The sequence below is a fragment of the Bos indicus x Bos taurus genome, chromosome 24 (assembly GCF_003369695.1).
Source record: "Bos indicus x Bos taurus breed Angus x Brahman F1 hybrid chromosome 24, Bos_hybrid_MaternalHap_v2.0, whole genome shotgun sequence".
In the NCBI taxonomy this organism is placed as follows: domain Eukaryota; kingdom Metazoa; phylum Chordata; class Mammalia; order Artiodactyla; family Bovidae; genus Bos; species Bos indicus x Bos taurus.
The window spans coordinates 31,804,800-31,830,628 of NC_040099.1; the positions used below are offsets into that span (position 1 = coordinate 31,804,800).

Genomic DNA, 25,829 nt, shown 5'->3' on the forward strand with positions numbered 1-25,829 from the left:
GTTCCTGAGAGAATAGATACTAAGGTACTCTGTCATTTCTAAAGGGTTGCCTTTGGGATTGTTTCTTGTTTTGTTTTAATAAAGTAGTTCCCATAAGTTTCCTCAACTGGAATCCCTCTCAGCCTCCATGCAACCCATTGTCTAGTTCTCATCCTGGATTTTGTTCCAACTGCAGTTCAAGGGCTCCAAGATCAATTAGCGTGGCTTCTGGGTAATGCCATTGCAACATCGTTCTCTTTTCCATGGAGTCCCTGAAGGTCTTAGCAGCTGAATCTACAGAGTTCTGGTGCCTGGAGAAGACCTCACTCACGTCTCCCCATTGCTCTTGGATCACCCTGGTCACTGAGAGTTCCAGGATACAAAACACCTTAAACCTAGCACTTATTTCTGAAAATTTACTATCTTAAATGCTTGAGTCTCAGGCCAGAATGGATAGAACATTACTGAGGTTACTGGGGTAGAGAAAGTGAGGTGAAGCTTTTCGAAAACCCCCTGGAGTCAGACTCTCTCAAAGCAAGCTGTGACTACCCAGGCACCAGGCTCTTGAACAGCCTAAATTGTCCCAATCCCCACAATGTTTGATGGGGTGTGATGTGAGTAGGACAATGGGAAATCCTGTTAAGTCACAGAGAAGAAAGATCCAAAGGTGGGTATTTTGCTTTTATTTATAATTTGGAAAGCTTTTGTGATATTCTGTGAACAACAAAGCCCATGATTCATGACTTACCATATGGTATAAGAGCCAGCTAATGAAATGTACCATTGATTTCCATTTTCTGTCTTTTTTGACCCTCTGTTAAATTTAAAGGGGAAAAGAGATACATTAAATTCCAGTTCTAATAATAGCCTCCAATAGGAGCCAAATGGTGAAGACAATGGGAAGGGAGACTTTCAGCTGTAGGATTTGCTTTGCACCTAAATGAAGTCTGTTGTGATCACGTTTTTAGTGAAATGAAATCATGGAAGGAAGTTGATTCCTTCCTGAGAGACCCCAAAGAACAAGTGTCACATCCCCAGATCACAGCCACTGGTAGTAATTACGCTTCACTTTGAAGAGAGCCCCCAGTGCCTTAAGAGGCAGAACTGTTGAGAATCCCAGCTTTAGATTTCCAGTTATTCCCATTGCAAATGAATGCCTTCATTGTCTGTTCTATGTAGTTTCTTCCATTGGCCACTAAAGGGCTTTGAGTTCAGTCTTTTTATATTAATAGGGCATCATTAGAAAGCAAGAAATTTATCAAGGAAAATAATATGAATAAAAAGAAAACAAACCTTTAAGGAATGTTTTTAGCAAAAAAGATGGTACGTTAGATACTCATTTTCTGAAGCAGTAGCTCACACTTTTAATGGAAACTTCTGTGACATCACTGAAGTATTTCAAAAGAACCAGAGTACTTAGAATTAATTGTATTAATCATGAAGACTAAATTTATCCTCAGCTTCTATAGTGTGTTAAGGATAGATATGTTTACCCAAGAAGAAAGCTAACATCGCATTCTTCTGCGTGGATATAATTTTCACTTGGATTCATATGGTAGATGTTTGCTTTTCATTTATCCACTTGAGTTTTTTTTTTTTTTTTATCCTTTTGGAAATTCATTGATTTATTTTGTGAAATGCAGAGAGGAAGGAGAGGAGCTGACTATGATTTGTGACAAGTGTACTTCCTGAGCAAAATACTCTTTTATCCTAATCACTAATCTTTCCATCACTATCTCTTTTTGTAAATTGACAAATAGTACGCTAGTTTCAGGTATATACCAAAATGGTTCAATATTTGTATATATTGCAAGATCATTATCTCTTATCAGATAGTCTTTGTGTGTTGTAAAACACAGAAATCTAAGACCTCATTAACCTCACAATTTGTCAACAAATTATAGGAACAGTAATTATAAAATACATAGACCTCTCGATTTTACTTTTAGAGAATTGCCTTTTGACCTCTCCTATCAAAAATGTGAAGGGGGTGAAAGCAGGCAATATCTCTGTATAAAAATGACATCCTGCTCCCTAACAGGATTGCAGGCATAGGAAGCTGGAGGGAAAGGTTTGTTACTGTGGATATCCATATCCTGTCTTGCCAAAGGATAAATAAAGGGCATTCATTCATCAGCTTTCAAGTCGCCATCCTCGTTTCTTTTCCCCAGCCCCCACCTCTCCCTGAAATTGGGACGAGGGAGGTTCTGATTTTTTTTTTTTTTTTTTTGCCTATTTCTAGCAGAGCTAGGAATGAACAATTAAATTTAGGGCTTCCCTGTGGTCTGTGAATAACAGTGCACAGTGCTAACCATCGGGGCACAAAGGCAGACAACAACAAAAAAAGAGGCTTTTTTATTTTCTGTTTACCCTTCAGGATACTGTTTACCTTATCACTGAAGGGGAAGTTATCATCTCACCCCTTTTGGAAATCGTACTCAATGTATTCTCTGGTTTCCAATCTCAAACTGTCCGGCGGTAAAGTGGGGATGTCAGCCTGAGGCCAAGGGATTTATATAAGGCCCTGCTCTCTGCCCCTTCTCCCCAGCCTCTCTGCATGTGTGGACGTGTGTGTCTGTCCCTCCGTCTGCCTGCCTGTCCCTCTGTGTCAGGCTTTTGCTCGGTTTCTGGAACACATTTTCACTCTCTCATTCTCCCCGCACTCCCTCATCCCCTTTTCCCTGATTTTTTTGTCTGTCAAACCGTTTTCTTTTTCTCCCTTTCAACCAGAAGGCTTTTTTTCCTCCTCTTTTCTTTCTCTCTCTCGTTCTCTAAATTTACTTCACAGCAGATTGTCTTGTAGTAAATCACCAAAAACCCAAATAGCACTAAAGCATTCTGATACAACATTAGCATTTGCTTAACAAGCACAAGATAAACATTAAACAAAGAACTGCATTTCTTTATTAGAGGCTGCAAGATACATAATCCATGAGCACAAGAAACATGGGACCCAGTGGATATGCAGATGTGTGTTATTTCATTGGCGCTGGGCGGCCTTGTTAGAAAAGGTTTTCATCTGAAGGCTTGGGGGTGGATGGTTGACTGTCCCTGGTGGGGCTGTAACTAGATACGGAGACTGTTGCAAGCTAGGCTGGGCTCCCTGGTGGACATGCTGATTGGACAGCCTGAGGAAAACTTGGGAAGCATCGGGAAGTGAACTCAATCACCTTGGGGATGATAGGGTAGAACCAGATGAAGGCATTTGACTTCTTTTGTAACTCCCACTAAGGACAGATTGCCAGTGCGATCCAGCCTCCATAACTGCAAATCAGGCCCTTTCCCCTATGCCGATTTCATTAGAATGGCCAGCATGGTGCAAAGAGGAAAAAAAAAAAAAGGTTAGACACAGTAATTTTACAGGCAGGCGGGTACAAAAAAAATCTGCATAATTAAGCAGTCAAGGCTGCTAATAGGGGAGTTTATATGCTCTGGGACCAGGCAAGGGCAGCGCATATGGATATAGCACTGGATATTAAATCTACGGCGTGCAGACTTACTCCAGGGCCCTCAGAGAAAAGGCTAATTATAGAGAGAGGAATTGTGTTTACTGGTCTGTCTTGGGCAAAGATGGTGAAAGAAGTACAACCAAGTTTTGCAGTTCGACATGAACAGGCTGTTAATAGAGATATCAAAATACGGGCTTGTGGTGGTTTCCTACCCAATCAACACGCAATTAGAGATTCTGTGGACACTCCCCCCCCACCCCTGCGTTACCTGTTATATACAGAATACTGGGAACTCAGTTTCAAACGTTAAGTATATATGTAATGTGGAGTGTGTGTGCGCGTCTGTGTGTGATTAAATTGCCACAAAGCCATGCTGTTTATCATCAATAAATTTTATGTAGCAGTTTAGCTAGCCCTGTTTCAAAAATGTCCGTGCTTCTGGGCCTGAGCTCAGAGTCAGCACTTCGGTATAGACAGGGCATCTGAGTGGAAGTTGCAGCGGGCAGGGGTAAGCCTTTTGAGAATTTCCGAAAGAGACTCTGATGGGGTGGACATTAACATTTCATAACGCAGATCAAAGGTAAAGAGAAAACCCAAAGGCCCCTTTGTCACAGGCCCCAGACGACTGCCTCATACAGGAGCCGAGACGATTTCTTCAAATTATTAAAGAGATTCATTTCATATTTGTATGTATGTATGCACGTATGTATGCACGCACTTATTTATTTATTTAATTCCATACAAAGAACGTTTTTCCGAAGAGGACAAGCTCACAGGCCGCTTGCCCTGGGCTGGAGGTGCCAAGGTGAGCCTGCTTGTTGCAGGGGACCAGAGCCTCCCGCAGGTTTCCTCTGCAGACAAGCAGGCTGGACCCTTTGTCCTTTAGAGAAGCTTCTCGTGGAAAACAGCAGCCCTCGCCTAGCACAGATCTGTGACTGTGGGCTTGGCCATGTGGGGGCCTGTTGTGAATTCCATCGCTCTCCCCCTACCACCCACAACAAGGACGGCCAGAGAAGAATCCCACTGCCTCATCTCGAGCTGCCCTAAAACCTCAGGCTTAGGAAAGTAAACAGAATCTGATCACCAGATATTGGGTCAGACTCGCCTGACATCTGTGCTCTGCTCTGAGGCGGGGAATTCAGTGCTAATGAGAAGACCCAAGCCCAGGTCTCAGGAAGGGAGAGTCATGAAGGCTAATGAAGGGCCAGGTTAGCCCCTTAACACCAGGGACAGCATCAGGCAGCACACAGGATGCTGGGCATCTCCTTCTCTGCTCAGTGTTCACCAACTGACCAGGGGTGTCCATTTGACTCAGAGCAGCTGGTCAGATGTCGCAGCACTTGGTCAAGAGGGGAGAGACCTTGAGAGACTGGGATCATGCTGAGACTCAAGGTAGATATTTTACAGTCCATTTATGAAATGTATTTTTGCCCTTGTTGTCATTCAGTTGCTGAGTCATGTCCAGTTCTTTGCAACTGCATGGACTGTAGCCCACCAGGCACCTCTATCCATGGGATTTTTCAGACAAGAATACTGGAGTGGGTTGCCATTTCCTACTCCAGGCGATCTTCCTGATCCAGGGATCAAACCCATGTTTCCTGCATTGGTAGGTGGATTCTTTACTACTGAGCCACCAGGGAAGCCTCAGCAACTGTTAATTTCATTTCTAAAATCAGACTAGTCCTGAGAATATTTTGAAACTCTGTGACTTCTGATACCTTCTGATTTCTAGAGGTTACAAGGAGGGGACATTCTCAAGAAAAGAAACTGTGATTACCCACAGATTAGTAGGGAGAGTGTGGCACCAGAGGCAATAGCGTCAAAAATACTTCATTAATCTGTTCTTTTTATCCCATTCCTTCTCACTGAGACTTAAAAATGTAAAGTAGAGAAGAATTTCCAGGGAGGACTGAGCCGAAGTCCCTACCTGGGAAGTGGTAGCAGCTGGATGTAAAATTCACAGGTCAGGACCTGGCCAGCGTCTTCCTGATTGTCAAGAGAAAATGAGGTTGACCAGAACTCTAGCAGGCAGTAAGGAGACAGGGCTAGAAAAAGGGAAAGTTGTTAATTTTTGAGATAGAAACAAATAAAGAGGACAGGACTGAACACACAGTTGCTTTTATTTTTAAATTTGGGGGCTGATCAGAAGTAAGAAAACTAGAAAAGAGGCATGCCACTGGTAGAGGAATGGTATAAATTTGAAAAGGGCTCTTTGTTGACATGTTGAATTGTTTGGGAAAACAGAAAAGAGCCCATCAAACGCTCCTACCCGGTCTGTAGACTCAATATCCACTACAGCCCAGAGGCTCCCCAGGTCTGTTTTCTTCCTCCCACCCTCAGGCTCTCCCTTCCTTTCTCGTCTTTTTCCTTCCATTCATTCATTCGACATCAATGAAAAAAACGCAGTTGTTTTGAGAGCAGACCTAGTCCCACCAGCAGTGCGTCCCACTGAGGGATTCTGCCCTCAGAGCCGATGTCTCATTTCTCTCTCTAGTCCTGCAAGACAGGAAACTGCTCTGGGGCAGCCGACAGAGCTGATGTGGAGGAGAAAGCAGGGCAGAATCGAGAGGAATAGAGTCAATATGGGAACTCTACAGAGTAAAACCCCTTGATATAAGGTATTTCACCAAACAGAGCAAACATTTGCTTCGTGCTTAATAAGAAAAATAACCAGTACTTATAGAGCACTTATCCTAGGCCAGGCATCCTGCTGGACACTTGCTACAGAGCAAGTGGGTCTCACTTCCCATTCCTATAGCGTGGGTATCGATATCCACTGGCTCGATGGTTTGGCTGAGGCCAGGTTAAGTAACGTGATGAGACCGCACAGCTTGTCAGGGGCAGAGCTGGGCATCCCACCAGCCACCATCAAGTGATTCCAAAGCCTGCATCTCTCAAATCACACCCCCATGTTTTATGGAGAGAGAGGCTTTACAGATGGTGTCTGTGATGACTTTTATAAACACTGTCTATCCTACCCACTTCGATGTAAGCCCACTGAAGCCTCTTGTAGAGGTCTATGTTTGCTAATAAGCTAGGCTCCCCAAAGTGCATGCCTTACTTATCAGGATTTTGGAAACTTGACAGATTACAAAAACTGGACTTAGTCATAATGGTCTGTCTGCTGCTGCTGCTGCTAAGTCACTTCAGTCGTGTCTGACTCTGTGCAGACAGCAGGAGCCCACCAGGCTCCCCGGTCCCTAGGATTCTCCAGGCAAGAACACTGGAATGGGTTGCCATTTCCTTCTCCAGTGCATGAAAGTGAAAAGTGAAAGTGAAGTCGCTCAGTCATATCCAACTCTAGCGACCCCATGGACTGCAGCCCACCAGGCTCCTCCATGGGATTTTCCAGGCAAGAGTACTGGAGTGGGGTGCCATTGCCTTCTCCGGGTCTGTCTGCTATCAGAGGTCAAATCCTGCTTTAGAAAAAGATTTTGGTTTTCTGTAAATTAAAAAGAATTTAGTGGCTGACCACTCAGTTTCTGAGTCTTCATCGGAAATGAATACTTAAACAATGTGCAGGCAGGCTTAATTGCATTTGTGACCTGCTTTCATACATATTTGGGAGGGTAGCGATGGAAATGGAGAACACACAGTAGAAGCATTTTACTGCCAGAGTGGAACTTTACACACGTACCAGGGGACCTTTTGGTAGTGTTTGTAATGTGCTGCTATTGTGATTTAGGAAAGAAAAATGCTACTGCTGGGCTTTATTTTCAATGGACTTTTTTAAACATCAATTAATGCAATCAAATGTAGTACAGGGAAATCTAACTTTTTATTTACATTTCTGGGGGCCAGGGAGGGTTTGTTTGTTTTTGTTAACTCCAGTCACTTGAGCTGTACAGTATACAGTTTTCTTGGTATTTTCCAAATCAACGCAGTAAGTTATATTTAACAGTCTGTGTGAAAATCTCCACATGCAGGAGAGAAAACAGCCTTGTAACTGGTACCATTTTTTGGGAAACAAATGATTCTGCCTTGCTTCACACAATTTGAAAATAGTGACTTTTGGTTTTTTAAAGCAGATTTAGTTAATAAAATGAATCATATCCATAATTCCTTCACAAATTAGTCAGATTTTTGAATGCCAAGTTTTGAATTCTGTCTTGATAAATTCAAAAATAATAGGCTAAAAAACAAAAAAAAAAGTGTCTTATGTTTGGCCTCAAACTTTCAAAGGGCACTGAAATAAACCATTCAGATCATCAGAAAGGTCCCTGATGAAAGTACATGTTCCTAATTTTTTCTCCCTTGGTGAATCACTGCCTTAATTAAATACATTATCAACACAATCTGCTGAGTGGTCTCCCATCTTCCTGAACATAGGGACCCAGTAATCTAAGTATCATAGATGATTAAAACCTTGGTTCCACGTTGAAATGTAATCGTTTTCTTCCCTTAATCTGGAGCCTAGACCCAGATCCGAGCCCAGTCCTCCCAGCTTACCCATATGACTTTGAGGTAGACTCTTCCTAGGCTTTGGGTTAACATGGACCAGTCTGTTTTACTAGACAGATTAACTTGAGAATCGAAGTATATATACCCACATCACACATTTTGAATGTTGTAAAATGCTCTGTAAATATAATGAGTTGTTATATGTATATAATCGTCCTCAAGTACAGGTCAGTAAGAGGAAAATGTACCTTGTATTAGTATTGATAAGAGTCTCCTTCTTCTGGTGAAAGTCGCTCTGTCGCGTCTGACTCGTTGCGACCCCATGGACTATACAGTCCATGGAGTTCTCCAGGCCAGAATACTGGAATGGGTTGCTTTTCCCTTTTCCAGGGGTTCTTCCCAACCCAGGGATTGACCCCAGGTCTCCTGCATTGCAGGTGGATTCTTTATCAGCTGAGCCATCAGGGAAGCCCTCCTTCTTCTGGGGGTGTCCAAAAAAGGTGAGGGCTGGGGGAGCTGGGTTTGAATTGTGCAGACACTTCGTTCAGCTTCTTGCACTTAAAAGTCATGTTGGCCTGAGCACAAAGTATGATCAGCAGCAGATGAGGTAATATGTAGACCTAATCGGGTGAGTTAAGGCCACAGTGACTACTTTGATTTGGAATTTTCCTGCTGTTATCATTTTAAAGCAGACTTTCTAATATTCATTTCAAAAGAGAGGTGCTCAGATTCTAGAGGCACAGATCTAAAGAGATGCACAGAATTCTCCTTTCTCATGCTGTTCCCTTTTGAAGGGGGCCCACATGCTTGTGGGTGCATTAGGTGGAGTAAGAAGGCTCAGAATGGACTCGTCTGGCCGACATGCTATCTACAGCTTCCCCATCGATCACGTGCTCACTCATAAGAGTAATGGGATAGTCTTAGTTACATCTAATTCTCTGAGGTTTTATTTTATTTTTAACGTTTTGGAATATTTAATGAAGGATGCTTGTTTTCCCATTCTGGGGAAGAATATTTATTTTGTTAACTGGGCATTTTTCTCTAAATGTTTAAGTATCTATGCATGGTCAGCTATCGTGATGGGTTGAAAAATGCAAAAATAGTGACCGCACTTTATTCACTTCTGCACATTCACAAAAGACTAATCTATTATTTACCTACTCTCATTTTAATTTTGGAACTGTCTTCCCTCCAATATTCAGACAAAGGAGGACTTTGTTCATTGCTGATTCATATCAGACTGTTCGCCTCTATCTTACCCAACAGTTACTCTTCTATAAAATGATACACTGTATTTACTTTTCTCCAGATTCTCAAATATAAAAACCCTCATGCTAATCTCTGTCTTTAAGAAACGAAATATTGCTGTTGATTTTCAGAAGCAAAGGAAGAGAAGGAGGCCCAGATATCACCATGGGTCACCTTTTATCCTGGACTTTTGTGTTTTCCTTTACTGACAATGATATTGACAAGTGAGCTATATATGATTTGCTTTCAGAAAGGATGTTAGTTTTATAATTTTGGGTTTCAGACTTCTACGTAGATTGTTTAAGACAGCATTGTAATTCTGTGCTGACTGTATCACATCATACAGGGGGCAGAGAAGAGCTTTTAAATATATAAAATGCTTCAAGCTGTTAATAGGTATTTTAGTGACTTTTTTTCAATAGATGTCCGTTGTGTTAGGAAATTATCACCCTTCTTTATATTGACAGAGTATACAATATTTACATTTTTAGAATGGATCCTCAATTAGCTGGTTCAGGTCTTAGAAAAATTGTCATAAAGATAGAGGATTAAAAATTTATGGTGCCCAAAGCATCTTTATAATTTGGCATTATAGTCTTAGAAATATTTAATAGCTTTGCAGAAAGTAATATAAGGAATTGCTATCTGAGAAAGAGCTGTCGTTAATTATTATGTCTCATTCTTCATTTAACAGAGACTCTTATTAACTAATCCATGGTTTTTGTTAGATCCATTTCATAGTCTTTAGCTTTGGTTTTTGACCTAGCAAAACACCTAGGAATATCTGCTTCTTCACTGTACTTCCAAGCTGAGTAGAAATAAGGCAATGTATAGAACAGTCTTATGGACTCTGTGGGAGAGGGAGAGGGTGGGAAGATTTGGGAGAATGGCATTGAAACATGTAAAATATCATGTATGAAACGAGATGCCAGTCCAGGTTCGATGCACGATACTGGATGCTTGGGGCTAGTGCACTGGGACGACCCAGAGGGATGGTATGGGGAGGGAGGAGGGAGGAGGGTTCAGGATGGGGAACACATGTATACCTGTGGTGGATTCATTTTGATATTTGGCAAAACTAATACAATTATGTAAAGTTTAAAAATAAAATAAAATTTAAAAAAAAAGAAATTTAAAATTAAAAAAAAATAAATAAATAAAACTAAAAAAAAAAGAAAAGAAATTTTTGTTACAACATGAATCCTCCATCTTTCTTCCTTCTTTCCTTCCTTCCTCTCCCCGCCCCACCCCATTCCCTCTCTTCCTACTTTTTTCCCATCTCAGTAGATAGTAACTCTCACTACTGCTGCTCTTGACTGATAGGAAACAGACAGAAGGAACTAGGAATGAGCATGATTCATTGGTACCCCGGTAACATCTTGGCTTCAGCATATAGTGTCTAGATGTGCTGGTGTATCCAGACCGATGCCCAAGAAAGAAATGTAGGCGAGGAACATAGTGAGCTCTTATTTTTCCGTGCGGAAGCACGACATTGCCTTTTTTATTAATAGTAAGCCACGCACTTAAGATATGCATGGAGTCCCATTTTCTTCCCAGATTTTCCATTTAGTACTGTATCAGGGAACGACTCAGGCACTTGAAGAAGTATAATTAGCTACAGGCAGGATGGAACTAAGGAGTCAGTCTTTGTTTCTGAATAATGATAATTCTGTAAAGTCTCAAGCCCAGGCTCCAAGGGTTTCAGGAGACAGTTTAAGCAAATCAATGGGCGATGGCCATTGGGAGGAAGCATCTGCATTTGGCCATGGATGCCTTCAGCGCTGTAAGTTGTGTAATCATGGATGTTCCTTCCAGATTGACAGCTCAGCCCAACGTGCTTTACCAAGGATGCTGTTCCTAGCACTTCTGCAGAATTGTGAGATATGGGAAATTTAATTTTCCTCTACCAACAGGCACTGCAAGCCAGCTAAGGCTCTGCTTTCCAGAGGGAAGAGGGGTGCGGTCACAAGGGCTGCTGCTGCTAAGTCGCTTCAGTCGTGTCCAACTCTGTGCAACCCCATAGACGGCAGCCCACCAGGCTCCCCTGTCCCTGGCATTCTCCAGGCAAGAACACCGGAGTGGGTTGCCATTTCCTACTCCAATGCAGCAGACCCTTAATCATAGGTAGGTAGTTTGATTAGGAAATCAGGGATGATGTGGACTGGAATAAATTCAGGCTTTTTCTTATCAGGGAGCAAAGGAGGACCAGGTGGCCTGGAAGTATAAATAATTCTTTGCACATAAGTAAGAGACCTAGAGAGACAATAACTTTTGCTTTGCATAATTGATACTGAAATTGTTGTACTTAAGAGGGAAGAAACTTAAATGAGGGTTTGACAGGCCAGTGTAGTTTTATGGACATGGCCTTACGCCCCACCTTTCAATGAAAGTGATCACTATGCCTTTAAGAGTAACTTTAACCCCCTTCTCCTCACACTATAAATAATCGAAATATTTATATTCCCGAATGAGGAAGCTGCCAGTATAATGAGTGAATGAATGATATACATAGGCAAACTTGGGGATGTGTACCAGTGCACACCCAGCGACTTTTAAATCTGAGCTTAAAGAACCCAAAGAACATAATATTGGAATCAGGAACTCTGGATTCTGGTTGGCCATGACCAAAATGCTTTGCCTGGGTGAACATGTTAATTAATATCTCTAGTCTCAACTTTCTCATCTTTTCAACAAGCCCGTTGTCTCCAAAGCCCCTTCTAACCTCTAGCAAACAGTCCACATTTAGCCAAATAAATACATTCGCCCAGGGCTTCCCAGTTAGTGCTAGTGGTAAAGAACCCGCCTGCCAGTGCAGAAGTCGTAAGAGATGTGGGTTTGATCCCTGGGTCGGGAAGATCCCCTGGAGAAGGGAATGGCAACCCACTCCAGTATTCTTGCCTGGAGAATCCCTTGGACAGAGGAGCCTGGTGGGCTACAGTCCATGGGGTCGCAAAGACTCAGACATAAGTGAAGCAGCTTAGCGTACACACATACATTCACTCGGTCCTTCTGCCTACACATCCCTAGTCTATTACTTCTTGATTTTACATGAAAAAAAAAAAAAAAAAAGTAATGTTCTGGGATCTCTGAAAACCCATGAGTCAACAAATACAGTTTGGGGAGGTATTTATTAGAATATTTCTTAGGAAAAGCAGAACGCCAAACTGGGGTCAGCCAGCTCTCCCGTGCCTTCACAATCATGTTTCCATATCACTTTTCTGATTTCTGTGAGCATGGGGAGTATTATTTGCTTTTGGAGGGATCTTAATCACCTTACAGTAGTTTTATGCCATCCACTATTTTTCTTCAAGCATGAAAAGCTTTATCTAAAACAGAGCATCGAAGAAGAAACTGTACATAGATTCACACCCTGTACATTTATTTTTTTTAAGCGTGTTGCAGTTTTTTTTTTCCTTTGCTAATATATTTTGACACCTTATAGTTGTAGCCCGCTGTTCTCTTTAATTGCTTATTGTTATTAATTATATAGTGGTAACGGAGTTGGCTGTTTGAGCCACTTGGCTGTAAAGAAATTCATTTATCATTATTGCCGTTGGAGCCACAGAAGATTGCCAGCATTCTATCCAGAGATGAATGTTTTCGAGCTCACATCCAGTAGAATTTTGAACATAGGTCAAATCCTTAGGTGTTTTCTTTCTCTGCTACCCTTTGGTTCTCCTCGTCTCTGTACTGAGGACCTCCATTCTCTCTTATCTTTTGTTTGCAGTCCTGGATGTGCTGCCCTTTCGGTGAAGTTCATATATTATTTTCAGCGCTCCACTGAGTGGCCTGTCCAAATAGTTCACTTTATTTCCTCCTCATGTACCCAACTGTATGTTTTCGTTCTTCAAATTTCTTTTATAATGAGAATAACATTCCTGCCTTTACAACTTTGTTATATGCACGTTTTATTTTTTATCACTTGATCGTTGTTGATTAATGTATAGTTGATCTACTATATAATTTTTTTTAGCTGTTTGAAAAGAAAATCCATTTTTTAAAGAGCTATCATCTCATAGTAGATGATAACATAACAGTGTGTGTGCACTCAGTCAGGTCTGATTCTTTGCGACCCCATGGACTGTTACCCGCCAGGCTTCTCTGTCCAGGGGATTTTCCAGGCAAGAATACTGGAATGGATTGCGATTTCCTACAGATTTGCAAGTAAATAAACTATTTTATTTAAAATCGTTAATGCAGATTGGCCATGGGCTTAGGCCTCACCTTGCAATGAAAGTGTTCACTATGCCTTTAACAGTAGCTTTAACCCCCTTCTCCTTCACTATAAATAATCAGATGTGTTTAGATTCCCAAATGAGAAAGCTGCCCACGGAATGGATGAATGAATGAATGAATGATGCGTGCAGGCAAACGTGGGCATGCTTAGTTGCACATACCCAGCTACTTCTGGTATCTGTAGGTTCTTTAAATCTGGGCTTAATTTAGAATTCATGACCCCACAGCCACATGTGCCACAGAACAGCCAGGCCAGCGAGCTCCTCTGCCTTCTGGCAGCATGACATTAAATTCACACTAGTTAAGCCAACTTAAATGAAGCCTCCTTGAACCTTCCTAAATAAAACTAGTGGCCTTAATTACAACTGGGCAATTTAAAGGTTATGGAGCTCTAACTAGTAGTACAGTATATCACTTTAATAATGCACAGGAAAATTTCTCTAAGGGGTGGCATCGTCTGATTAGAAGAATTCAGGTTTCACAGCACATTTCCAACAAACTGTTTTTAGAACTCTTATTGCGTTTATGGCGCCATTATCTTTTTTTTTTAATTTTTCAAGGCCGAGTTTCTAAGGTCACACCAATAGAACAATAAAAATGTGAATCATTTGCAAATAACGAGCAGTACTGCAATCTTTGCATTGCCACTCCAGACTTCCTTAGCACAGCCACAAAGTCAGAGGGGCAGGGGACATGCCTTTGGAAATCTGGGGGATTCTGGCCCCATTTAGACCCTCATGCCCCATAAGATTTGACTTAAGCTTTGGTGTTGAATCCTGTTTCTAAACACCATGGTTGAGGAATAAAGATGTCATCTTTTCCATAAGTCATCAAAAGGTATGTTTCTTGGAAAGATAATTTGCTTTGGAATTGCCTGGCTAGTTTCTTTTTCTTTTTTTTTTAATGTTTATTCAAGTATCTACTTGCATTTTCTGTCTTTATTATCTTTTTTCATGGCATTTCTATAGTTTTATTTTTATTTATTTATTTTTAGGCCATGCCATGTGGCAGATGGGAGCTTAGTTCCCTGACCAGGGATTGAACCCGTGTCCCCTGCACTGGGGGCACTGAGCCTTAACCACTGGACCACCAGGGAAGTTGCCTGGCTAGTTTCTTGTCTTAAACCTGTTGGCACTAAGAACCCCCATGCTTGTTGGAATCTGTAAAACTTACTGAAGCTAGTGAACTTCTTTCTTTGATTTGATTTGGAGATTTCTGTTTGTTTTGTTTTTAAATCATCAACAATAGCAACCTACCCCTTCTAGCAAGAAAAGACAGGTTTTCAGTGTTGGAAAGACTTTCTCCTTCAGAGAACCGGTGGCCTTATGCCAAGAAGAAGATTTTAAAAAAAGAAGCCCCTTGCCATCAACTCAGCACAGAAACACACCTGATGGGGACTGTGTCTGGGGCAGGGCTGGCCCTCCACTGTGTGGAATTCATATCGACAGTTGTACCATCTCACCTCTCCAAGACGCTTTCCCAGCAGATTTAACTTTAAAGCCAGTTACACTTAGTCCATGCTGCATGAACTGTCCTCTTTTGATTTTAACAATTTAATTTTTTTGTACAGTGCTTGAAGGTAGATATACCTGTACTTCTCTCTGTGAGTCCCAGATGTGAGGGCATTAACAGTAGGTATTTCATATCAAACAAGAGAAATTTCAAGCAAAGAGGGTAATAAATGCATATATCTGATTTAACCAGTGAGTTGAAAGAATAGAGCTTTGTAATATAAGAATACATAACTAGTAATAAAAATTGCTTAAAACATGAACTGTGGGGTCATGGATGTCTACTGTAGAGATTCCTTGGTGACTTGAGACAAATAGAAGGTAATTATCCCTTCTTTCACATGGTTCTCTTTTTTGGTATTTCAGAAATATTGAATGCAGAATAGCATTTTCCTTCTTGAAATAGGGATAAGTTTGATTCATCAGTTTCCTGCCAGACATAAGTTGGCAAATACGATAGTTATTTTGTTAATGCTTTATTTGCCAGAATGTTTTAATCTTATTTCAAAAAATAATGAAGGCAAGCAACATAAGGTGAATTTGGCTAGCCTAAATGTGTCACATTGCAAAGGCTTTTAATGTATGAGGGAAAAGAGCAAACTTTTAAAACTCAATTGATTAATGAACATTGTTTTGTTGTTAGTCTCTCCATTTTGTTCAAGTGAAATTAGATGTAGGAGCAGCTAAGTATATATTTGCCATAGAGTCAATAAATATTCAGTGAGTCTCAACTTTGAGCCATGCCCTATTCTAGGTGTTTGGCAAGCATTAATACAAAACAGGCAGTGCCCTTGCCCTCCTGAAACTTGCCTTGTAGCATGAATTGATGAATAACCCCAAAGTTCTTGACACTGTCTTGGTACTAGGATGTCTGGGGTTGGCACCCACCTCTCTTTAATAGGAGAGGCAAGACCTGAAATGTATTACTGAATTGAGAAATTGGGAGCACGCCATTTCCCATCATTTTGTTGTTGTTTTAGTGGCTAACTCTTTGCAACCCCCTGGACAATAGCTCCCCCAGGCTCCTTTGTCCATGGAATTTCCTAGCCAAGAATACTCGAATGGGTTGCCATTTCCTACTTCAGGGAATCTTCCCGGACCAGGGATCGAACCCCTGTCTCCTGCACTGGCAGGCGGATTCTTTACCATTGAGTCACCATTGCATGTCTAATTATTATGTGATGCAGAAGTGGATGTTTTTAGACTATCCTGTGTGCCCAGAAACTTTTCTGTCGAGGCAGAGACCAGGAAGCCTGGAGTGCTGCAGTCCATGGGGTCGCAAAGAGGGACACGACTGAGCCACTGAACTGAACTGAACTGAGAGAGCAGAAGAGCACTAATGATCCGGTGATGAAAACTTTGTAAAAGAGAAAGGGTTACTTTCAAGTGAACATAGATAAGGGGGAAATGGCCTGTTCAAATAAACCGGACCCCTTTCAGTGGAACGTGACGACATACAGTGAAGTCAAAGCTTTATATAAGTTAATAGTTTTTAAAGCAACCCTAGTTTCTAAGCAGAACTAGAGATTATATTACAGATTTAGTGGGTCTCCATCCTCATTCCCACCCCGTCTTCACTCTTGCTTTTTCAGAGCTAACAGTACTGTTACTAAGAAGCACGTGCTCTTTCTTCTTTCCTTAGTTAAGAGTGTCTTTTGTTTGGGGAGTAGGGTGAGGAGGAGCTCAAAGTGATTTTATCAGTGCCTTACCCAAAACTGATGTTTGTCTTCTGTTTTTTAATAAAAACATTTCAGCCCCAAACCTTTGCCTTTAAAGCTACCTGCTGCCACTGTGTAACACACACTCTGGGCCTTCAGCTACGGGGCCCACGTTTAGATTAGAAAAGTAAAGGAAGGGATGCAGACCTGGAGGTAAAATCGGGTCGGAAAGGTATGTTTAGTCTGTGTGCTTTGCCCTGATCCCACACTTGAGCCACAGTGTTGCTGCCGAGTCCCCGCAGCCGAAGGGAAGCCACCTTTTATAGTGTGTTGTTTGTTTTATTGTGTATTGTTGGAACAGCATTCCAGGGTTTTCTCCTACATGAGAATATTCTAATAACTGCTACCCACCACCGATAATAATAGCCAAGGAATTGGACGATATTGCCTCTCAGAGCATCTGAAATCCCACTGCCTACCTCTCCCATCCCAACCCACCTGGACCTCCTGCTAGTTTCCAAGCTGCTGATGTTTATGGGGCTCGAGGCAGCCCCTGGGCTCTTTAAAATCTGCTGGGTACAATGCAGCCGACCCCAGTTGAATCATTTCCTGCTCCAGCCCTGCTGATAATGAGAAGTTCAAGACAGGAAATAACAGTGTCAGTATCAGTGGCTTTGCTTATAAAGTCCAAAGGCATCACAGCCTTAGACTGTTGGCCAAAAGCAGGTGGTAACTGAGTTCAGTGCAGGCCTGCACTTTGTAGGTGTCCTTGAAATAAGACTCTAGCTGAGGGACTTCCCTAGCAGTCCAGTGGTTAAGACTCCACATTCCCAACGCAGGGAGCACCAGTTCGATCCCTGGGCGAGGAATTAAGATCCCTCATGCTGCACAGCATAGCCAAAATAAATAAAGACACATGATCTTGGGAAAAATGATTCTCACTGAGACACAAGGGATGTTTATCATTTTGCTTTTCTTGATGTACTTAAGGGTTAGGTATTTTGTGTATGGATAGTCAAAGCCGAGGTACCCGATTACTCAATTACCCCGATTACTCAAATAACTCAATTACTCTCAGGATTCCCAGTGCCCTTCCTGTCTTAATGGGAGTCACTTGTTTGTATCGCATATTCCTCTCTTGTGTGGCATAGAAATACAAGCCAGACATTCTCATACTACCATTGAGAAAAATCCAAGAAAATGCAGTGACAGTCTTCAGGCAACATTCATTTTCATGTCGAATTGCTCAGAAGAATAGGGTAGAACTTTTTAACTAGGGTAAGGCAAGTGTTAAGAGTTAGTTGCTCAGTCGTGTCCAACTCTTTCGACTCCATGGACTGTAGCCCACCAGGCTCTCCTGTCCATGGGATTTCCCAGGCAAAAATGCTGGAGTGGGTTGCCATGCCCTTCTTCAGGGGACCTTCCCAACCCAGAGACAGGACCTGGGTCACCTGCATTGCAGGCAGATTCTTTATCATCTGAGCCACCAGGGAAGCCCAGGGTAAAGAAAGGGTTCATATTATATTCAGTACTCTCAAATGCTGCCTTACTTTGGGGCGTGATGACGGATCTCCTGGCCAACTTTGAGGACTGAGTAATATTCCCCATTGCCAGATTAGCACTCAGTGTGTTTGTGTTACTGTTGTGAAATATGTACTGTATATAACACAACAAATTACAGTGGCCTGAGCACTGTGGGCCTAGAAATATGTGATGGCTGTGTACATGGCAAATTACAGTACAGTCAGCCTATTTTTCTACTCCTGGTTCCTAGGGTGAGCCAGCGTAGCCGAGGGGTGAGTTTTGTCATGTGTGGCTTTTCTTTGTTACTCCTCAGACCCCTAGCTTATAAATGTGTGCTTGGAAATTAACTCAGGCAAGAGGAGAAGCCAAAGTATAAGTGTTGGGGGTTGGGAATTGGTTTAGGGCAGAGTTTTCTTGGATTTAAAAATATAGAGGAGGATGTGGTGGTATACACAGTCGAACTGGAAAAATTGCAACTGCAGGGCATTTGATTCCTCTGTTTGGATTCCAAGGGCAGAGTTTACTCTCACTCAGATCAGAGCTTTTCAAGGATGGCCCCATGCCACGTGATGAGGTACCAGGAGGGGTTTCTCGCTTTGGACTTTAGCCTGTAGATTTATGCGGTGCAAGAGGCTGGAGGACCCTTCTGGCCAGTCTCCAGGGTAAACGGGAGGAGTTCTACTTATAAACCGTTACAAATTGGTCCTCAGTAATGGCTGCAGTGTTGATCAGACGATATTAGGGGTCCCCCAGTGATTCCTGGGATAACAGCTGCATGTAAGTCAACCACTGAACATTTGCTTGTAGCTGCTCTAGATTTTTGTTTTTATTGAAGGAAAAGGAGTGTAAACATGGGACACACAGTCTGGAGGCTGCTTAAAGGGCTTCTCTTGTTGAGAGCTTGTATTGAAATGTCGGTGTCTTGTGTTCCGCTAACAATTGCCGCGTTGGAGCCTATAACCTGGGTTGTGCTTGAATGGTAGCTCTTATTTTTTTCTGTTACAAAACTGGCTGATTAATAGTTGTGTTTGTCCAGGTTTTATAAATTGGAGAGAGAGAAATTATCATTCCCCTTTGAACTGGCCTTAGAGGAACAGATTTTGTTCTTGGGGCACATGATTATAGTAAATGATTATCACATTCCCTAGTAAAGGCAATGAGGTTGCATTGCAATTATGTATTCAGATTCTTTCCTTTGCAACATTTAATACTGGAGTAAATATTTACATTAGCATCAGTCTCTTCTATGTAGACTTGATTCCTGTTTACATTTATGTTCACATTTAAATGGAGATTAACAAATGGAAATAATTATTTTAGCTGAACTTTATATACATGTGAAATGATTTCTCAGTTATACCCAAACCATCTTTGATCATGCTTTAAAGCAGTTGACCAGGACAGGAAGTTGCTGGCTGCCAACACGTTCTCAGTGGTAAGACCTTCACGCTTGCCTTTTCTAACATCAGATCCACAGTACTGGTGGCATGCATGCTCCCTTGCACTGGGATACGAGAAAGGGGCGTTTTCTATTTGTTCTGAAAAGGTATGGGTTTGTATTGAAAGCTCCATATTCTTTTCATTCAGTTGATAATATGCATAGTGATGTTTCTCTCTCTCTACATGTGCTTATTTGTGCTTTCACGTATATTTGGTTGGAATACTTCTCAGTCTAATGTTCAGAATTGGACTTTTTCTATACTTCATAATACCGCTCATTTTCTTTTTGGCATTTAAAATTTCAGAGTTGTAATCAATCTTTATTAGTAAGGTGTAGAAGAGATTGGGCTTCCCAGGTGGTGCTAGTGGTAAAGAACCAACTTGCCAATGCACCAGACATAAGAGACGTGGGTTCAATCCCTGAGTTGGGAAGATCCCCTGGAGGAGGGCATGGCAACCTACTCCAGTATTTTTGCCTGGAGAATCCCATGGACAGAGGAGCTTGGTAGACTACGGTCCATAGCAAAGAATCAGACACCACTGAAGCGACATAGCACGCGCATAGAAAAGATAGTGTTTTTATTCTTTAATTTTCAAAGTAACCTATAAAGGTAAATTATGCTTATTATAGAAAATCTGAAGACTATAGATAAGCAAAAAAAAAAGAGGAAGAAAAATTCTGACATTTCTTCCATAGATGCCCCCTATCACTCTTAATAAAAATATAGGGCTGCTCTAGCCTATTATGTTCTTAATGGAATATTGTAATGGTTATTAAATCAGCTGACTCAGAATCTCTTTTTAATAAATGAGTCAGACTGGATTATCCAATTACTGTCAGCTGCTACCTTTCCCGAGAGCAGAAATGGTTACCCCAATCGAATTTTTTAAGCTTTTGTCATCTTTAGGAAACAAGGTGAGTGTCTAAGACTTAAATTGACCCGAAGTTGGAGGTGTTGATGGCGGCCCCTCATGAGCATGGACTTTTAAGGGAAACCATGGTTACCCGGTACCGTTCTTAAGGACCTACCACACAGGAAGAAGGAAGGAGGGAAGCTCCGTTTTGAAAGGAAACAGAGCTTAGCTCAGCTTGATCCCCCAGGACTAAGAGTGTTTTCGAAATTCTTTGAAAACTGCCCTTAGCCACACTATGCACATGCAGAATGACGGCAGAGTTCGACAGAGACTAAGTATAAACTTTTGAAATTCTTATTATAAATAAGTTTAATTGGTTGCCCATTACCCTCTCTCCCCCTACTTCAGTTTTTAAAAGTACAGAATGAATTATGTTAACCAGTTATGAAAATGTTTTGGGTTCCCCTCTCTTTCTCTCATTCATCATCGTTGGACCCTGTGATGATAAGTAAGTCTGAACATGGGGATGAGCAGAGACATTAACAACAGCAGGATAAATGGGTGGGCATGTCTGATGTCTAAATCGGAGCATCCTGGCTTCTGCTTGTCATTTGCTGTGTAATCATTCAGATATATTTTCTCTCCTACTCAAATAACTAGGACAAGTTATTTGTTGGAAAAGACCTCTAGGTAACTTCGAAATAAAAGGCAGATAGAACTTCCAACATTTTTTTAATATTATAATGTGCTTTTAAACTATAAAGAGTTCTGAAAATGCTGGATGCTGTTGTCATTATCATTGCTATAAGTGCCCTCTCAAAGCATGAAATTCATGAAAAAGAAATCTACACTAATAATGCATGAATACTTTATGAGCATGTCACATTTTTGTGAATTCACTGGACTCAATTTTTTTTTATTTTATTTTTAAACTTTACATAATTGTATTAGTTTTGCCAAATATCAAAATGAATCCGCCACAGGTATACATGTGTTCCCCATCCTGAACCCTCCTCCCTCCTCCCTCCCCATACCCTCCCTCTGGGTCGTCCCAGTGCACTAGCCCCGAGCATCCAGTATCGTGCATCGAACCTGGACTGGCATCTCGTTTCATACATGATATTTTACATGTTTCAATGCCATTCTCCCTGGACTCAATTTTGAGTATTTAACATTTTGTGACTGAACTTCTCTGTTCTTAGAATGGGAAATAAATAAAAATTGATGAGGACATTTTCCTTATACTGTCTTATTTATTTTTCCTTATATTATTTTGCTAAACAAAATATTCCTAGTCCTGAAAGATAACATCACATTGAAGATCACCCTCACTTGCATAATTGACATTATGTTCATGTAACAGTCAATCGCTCAGAGAAGACAGCAGCACCCCACTCCAGTACGCTTGCCTGGAAAATCCCATGGACGGAGGAGCCTGGTAGGCTGCAGTCCACGGGGTCGCGAAGAGTCGGACACGAATGAACTACTTCACTTTCACTTTTCACTTTCATGCATTGGAGAAGGAAATGGCAACCCACTCCAATGTTCTTGCCTGGAGAATCCCAGGGATGGGGGAGCCTGGTGGGCTGCCCTCTCTGGGGTCGCACAGAGTTGGACACGACTGAAGCAACTTAGCAGCAGCAGCAACAACAGTCAGTCATTATTCCCAAGAAAATTAATCAGGCCTACATACATGTGCATGCGTGCTAAGTCCCTTCAGTCGTGTCTGACTCTTTGCAACCCCATGGACTGTAGCCCCCAGGCTCCTCTGTCCATGGGATTCTCCAGGCAAAAATACTGGAGTGGGTTGCCACTTCCTTCTCCAGGGCATCTTCCCGACCCAGGGGTCAAACCCTCTTCTCCTCTGTCTGCTGCAGTGGCAGGCACCCTCTTCTCCTCTGTCTGCTGCGGTGGCAGGCACCCTCTTCTCCTCTATCTGCTGCGGTGGCAGGCACCCTCTTCTCCTCTGTCTGCTGCGGTGGCAGGCACCCTCTTCTCCTCTGTCTGCTGCGGTGGCAGGCACCCTCTTCTCCTCTGTCTGCTGCGGTGGCAGGCACCCTCTTCTCCTCTGTCTGCTGCGGTGGCAGGCACCCTCTTCTCCTCTGTCTGCTGCGGTGGTAGGCACCCTCTTCTCTGTCTGCTGCGGTGGCAGGCAGTTTCTTTATCACTTGCACCGCCTGAGAAGCCCAGGCCTATGTATTTTCCTCAACAAATGTTGCAAGTTCAAGAATTCTGGAACAAATGTGTACACCTCCTCAGACTCACAGACCACAGCTTGGTCCTTGTGCAAAACACATAACTTAAGGATGAAATTAGAACTCTTAGTTACTGTCTTACCATCACAAGAAAGGTATACAGCGTTGAGGAAATAGAAAACATTTAAATTTGGCAAGCATTTCTGACGATTAACTTACTGACCCAATTCTCTACCATAAACAGTGGTTCTTATATTACTAAATATCCAAAATTTACAAAAATTTTGGTGCCTTTAGCATTTTCAAAAAGAGAGAGAGAAGGGAACAGATGAAAAACCCTTGATCTTATATAATCCCTAAAGCTTTTTGTATAACCCCTTGTCATGTCAAGTATGCACAATTAAACTCCTTCTTACATAATTATAATCAAGGAATTTACTGTGCCACCCAAATACAGAGTAGGTTTTTATCTCCTGTGAAATGTAGACAGTACTGGGTGGCTTAATTAGTGCTTTGCTTCTCTTTTTACAAATTCCAATCCTCTGCTTCTAAAGACTCATACTTGTGTGAGAAGAAAGATTAGGAATACAAATAGAGTGATTTTACTCCTAGTTAGCTAATAATAATTCACTTTGTAATTGAGCCTTTATGTTGCCAGTGATACCAACTGGTGAAGGATTTCTGCATGCCTCTTGTGTTGACTCAAAGGAAGCAACTTTGGAGTGTAGACTCATTACCCCTGCGGTGGGAATGTATTTTTCGTTCCCTTGACCTAGACTGTCTGACACAGATATTCCTTAGTAGCATTTCTAATCACTGCAAATAAGAGAAGATAAAAGTATAACTTGATACCATTTCAGGTTAAACTGAAGCCGCTTAGCCCTTACTTTTCTTGATGAGAGTCTTGGGAGTAATTGGTTTCTGACATAGTATATCTGCTAAAATCATGGACCATGAGGTCAGGCTGCCTGGGTTTAAGTTCTGGTTCCACCAAGAACTGGTCCTATGACTCAGAGCAAAGTCAGTTCAACTCTGAGCATCATTTTTCTCATCTCTAAAAGGGGAATAAGAGTAGTTGTTGTTAAACTCAGTGAATTCAGTCTTAGAACAGTAGTGTCTGGAACACAGTAGGCACTGAAGCGATGGGTTGTTTATTCTCATGCTACTGGTTTTCATTCCTTATAACTGAAAATTGAAACAAGTTAGAATAATCCTTAAATGCATAATTTCATAAACATTTTGATGAAAAAACATACAAATGATGTTTTATATTTACAACACAGACTTTTCATTTTATATAATAATTGTTATTACATTAAAATATTTTTCTACCATTTTGTTTCTAAGCTATCAAAGAATACTCCAGGACTAGTCAAAAGTGAGCCTGGAGCTCATCAAAGTGCCTTTGAAGAAGTACAGGCAAAGTCTAGATCTGGGGGGTAAAATTGAGACTGTCTTACAAAATGAAGGGAACAGTACACTCAGAATATATGGAGGATAGGAGTGCCATTCAGGAAAATAACACTTATAAAATACTGTGAGCATTAATAATATTTCAAAATTGCCAGAAAATCTTAGAAGTAGAAAAATCTGTGTCAATGGGAAAACGACTAAAAAAAAGTATGGTTAGTAACAGAAAGCTCTAGAACCTTCTTGATAAACCAGAAGAGAAGCCTGGGGAAGTAGTTCATTCTTCTATGGGCCCTTTGTTTTAGAACTTTGGAAATACACAGCCTATAAAATCTTGATTGGAGAAGGAAATGGCAACCCACTCCAGTATAGTATTCTTGCCTGGAAAATCCCCATGGACAGAGAAGCCCGGTGGGCTACAGTCCATGGGTCGCAAAGAGTCAGACACGACTGAGCAACTGAACATACATAAAATCTTACTAGTTAGAGGAAAGGAGATGCCTCATTACTGACTTAGCAATTATACTTTCAAAGCTTGACACACACCGCCGTAAGATAAAACCTGCCTTGTGACTATCATTCGATTTTAAATTCCAGAAATGTTTTCAATTGATATAAACTCATAAATAATGTGAAATTAACCAGAACCCATATATACTACTAATCATTGATTTTTGGTGGAAAGAGTTTAATGTACAGAGTTATAGGTAACTCACTAGCCTGTCAAAGATGTGATGGGTGTCAACTTTTCTGCTCACATGCTTTCCTTGACAGATGAAGGGCTGAACCACGAGTGCAAACTTTGCAGCCAAACCTTTGACTCCCCTGCCAAGCTGCAGTGCCACCTGATCGAGCACAGCTTCGAAGGGATGGGCGGTACCTTCAAGTGTCCCGTCTGCTTTACAGGTAGGAAGATGATCTGGAAAACTCGGGAGAGGTTCATGGCCACATCACGTCTTTCCTATCAAGGCATACTTCCCACTGCTGTGGCCTTTTACAGATCTGACTGCGGTTCAATTTAGGGAGAAGATGTTTGATTTCTGCTGATTAGCATTATTGATTGCTGCCTACTTTAAAGGCTCAGACGGTCAGGAAGGTTAACTGTCAGGATGAACAAATGGCATTTTAAGTTCTCTCAGAAGTTTGCACTCTTCCGTTTCTAAAATGACATCCATGTTCCATTCACTTTTCTCCCCTCGACGTTAAAAGGTTAGCGAGACAAAGGGAGCTTTTTCATAGCAAGACGTGAGACTAAAAGTCAGCCGTGGTGTCAACACATGTCTGTTATTTAAACACAGAGAATTTTGTAACATTTCCCCATATGAAATTTAAAGTCATTATTAGAACCCTCCCCCAGTTCTTTGAACTAAAAAAACAGATTAGATGAGGTCTTATGTCCTGTGAATATCAGTTTGAGCAAACTCGGAGAGATAGTGGAGGACAGAGGAGTCCGGTGGGCTGCAGTCCACAAGGTTGCAAAGAGTCAGACATGACTTAGCGACTGAACAACAATATTATGTTTACACTTTTGAGAAGAAACTTTTATGAGATGCTGTAACATTACAGTTTTCAGCAGAAGCAGCAGCAGCAAAAAAAAAAAAAAGTAAATCAGAAACTGTAATTTGAAGCCCATAGGGGTTGAAATATGATCACACACGTTTCTGCTGCTCCTATAACAGTAACAAAGTTATTTTGGAAAATCCTTTGTGATTATTTTGCCTGTGTCTTGGACTCATTGTTCAAACCCCTCAAGGCTATATGCCCTTCTTATTTGTCAGAAAAAGCAAAACAAAACAAAAATATATCCTTCTCTTAAAACCACCTTCTTGGTTTGTGGAGCAAAATTCCAAAGCATTGATTATTAACCTTCACTGCATTCAGCCTGTAGATTTCTGTCCTGTAATTAAATCAAAAGTGAAAGGC

The 25,829-nt window shown here is 41.5% G+C and overlaps 1 protein-coding gene across 5 annotated transcripts in view; it reads left to right on the plus strand.

Moving 5' to 3' along the window:
• The window catches only part of ZNF521 (zinc finger protein 521), a 312,082-nt gene that overhangs the window by 255,112 nt on the left and 31,141 nt on the right, over positions 1-25,829 (plus strand). For all 5 annotated transcript variants that reach the window (XM_027526356.1, XM_027526351.1, XM_027526355.1 and 2 more), the window contains one exon: positions 24,681-24,812. In XM_027526356.1, the coding sequence (XP_027382157.1) occupies positions 24,681-24,812 (132 nt within the window). The remainder of the gene's footprint in view (positions 1-24,680; positions 24,813-25,829) is intronic.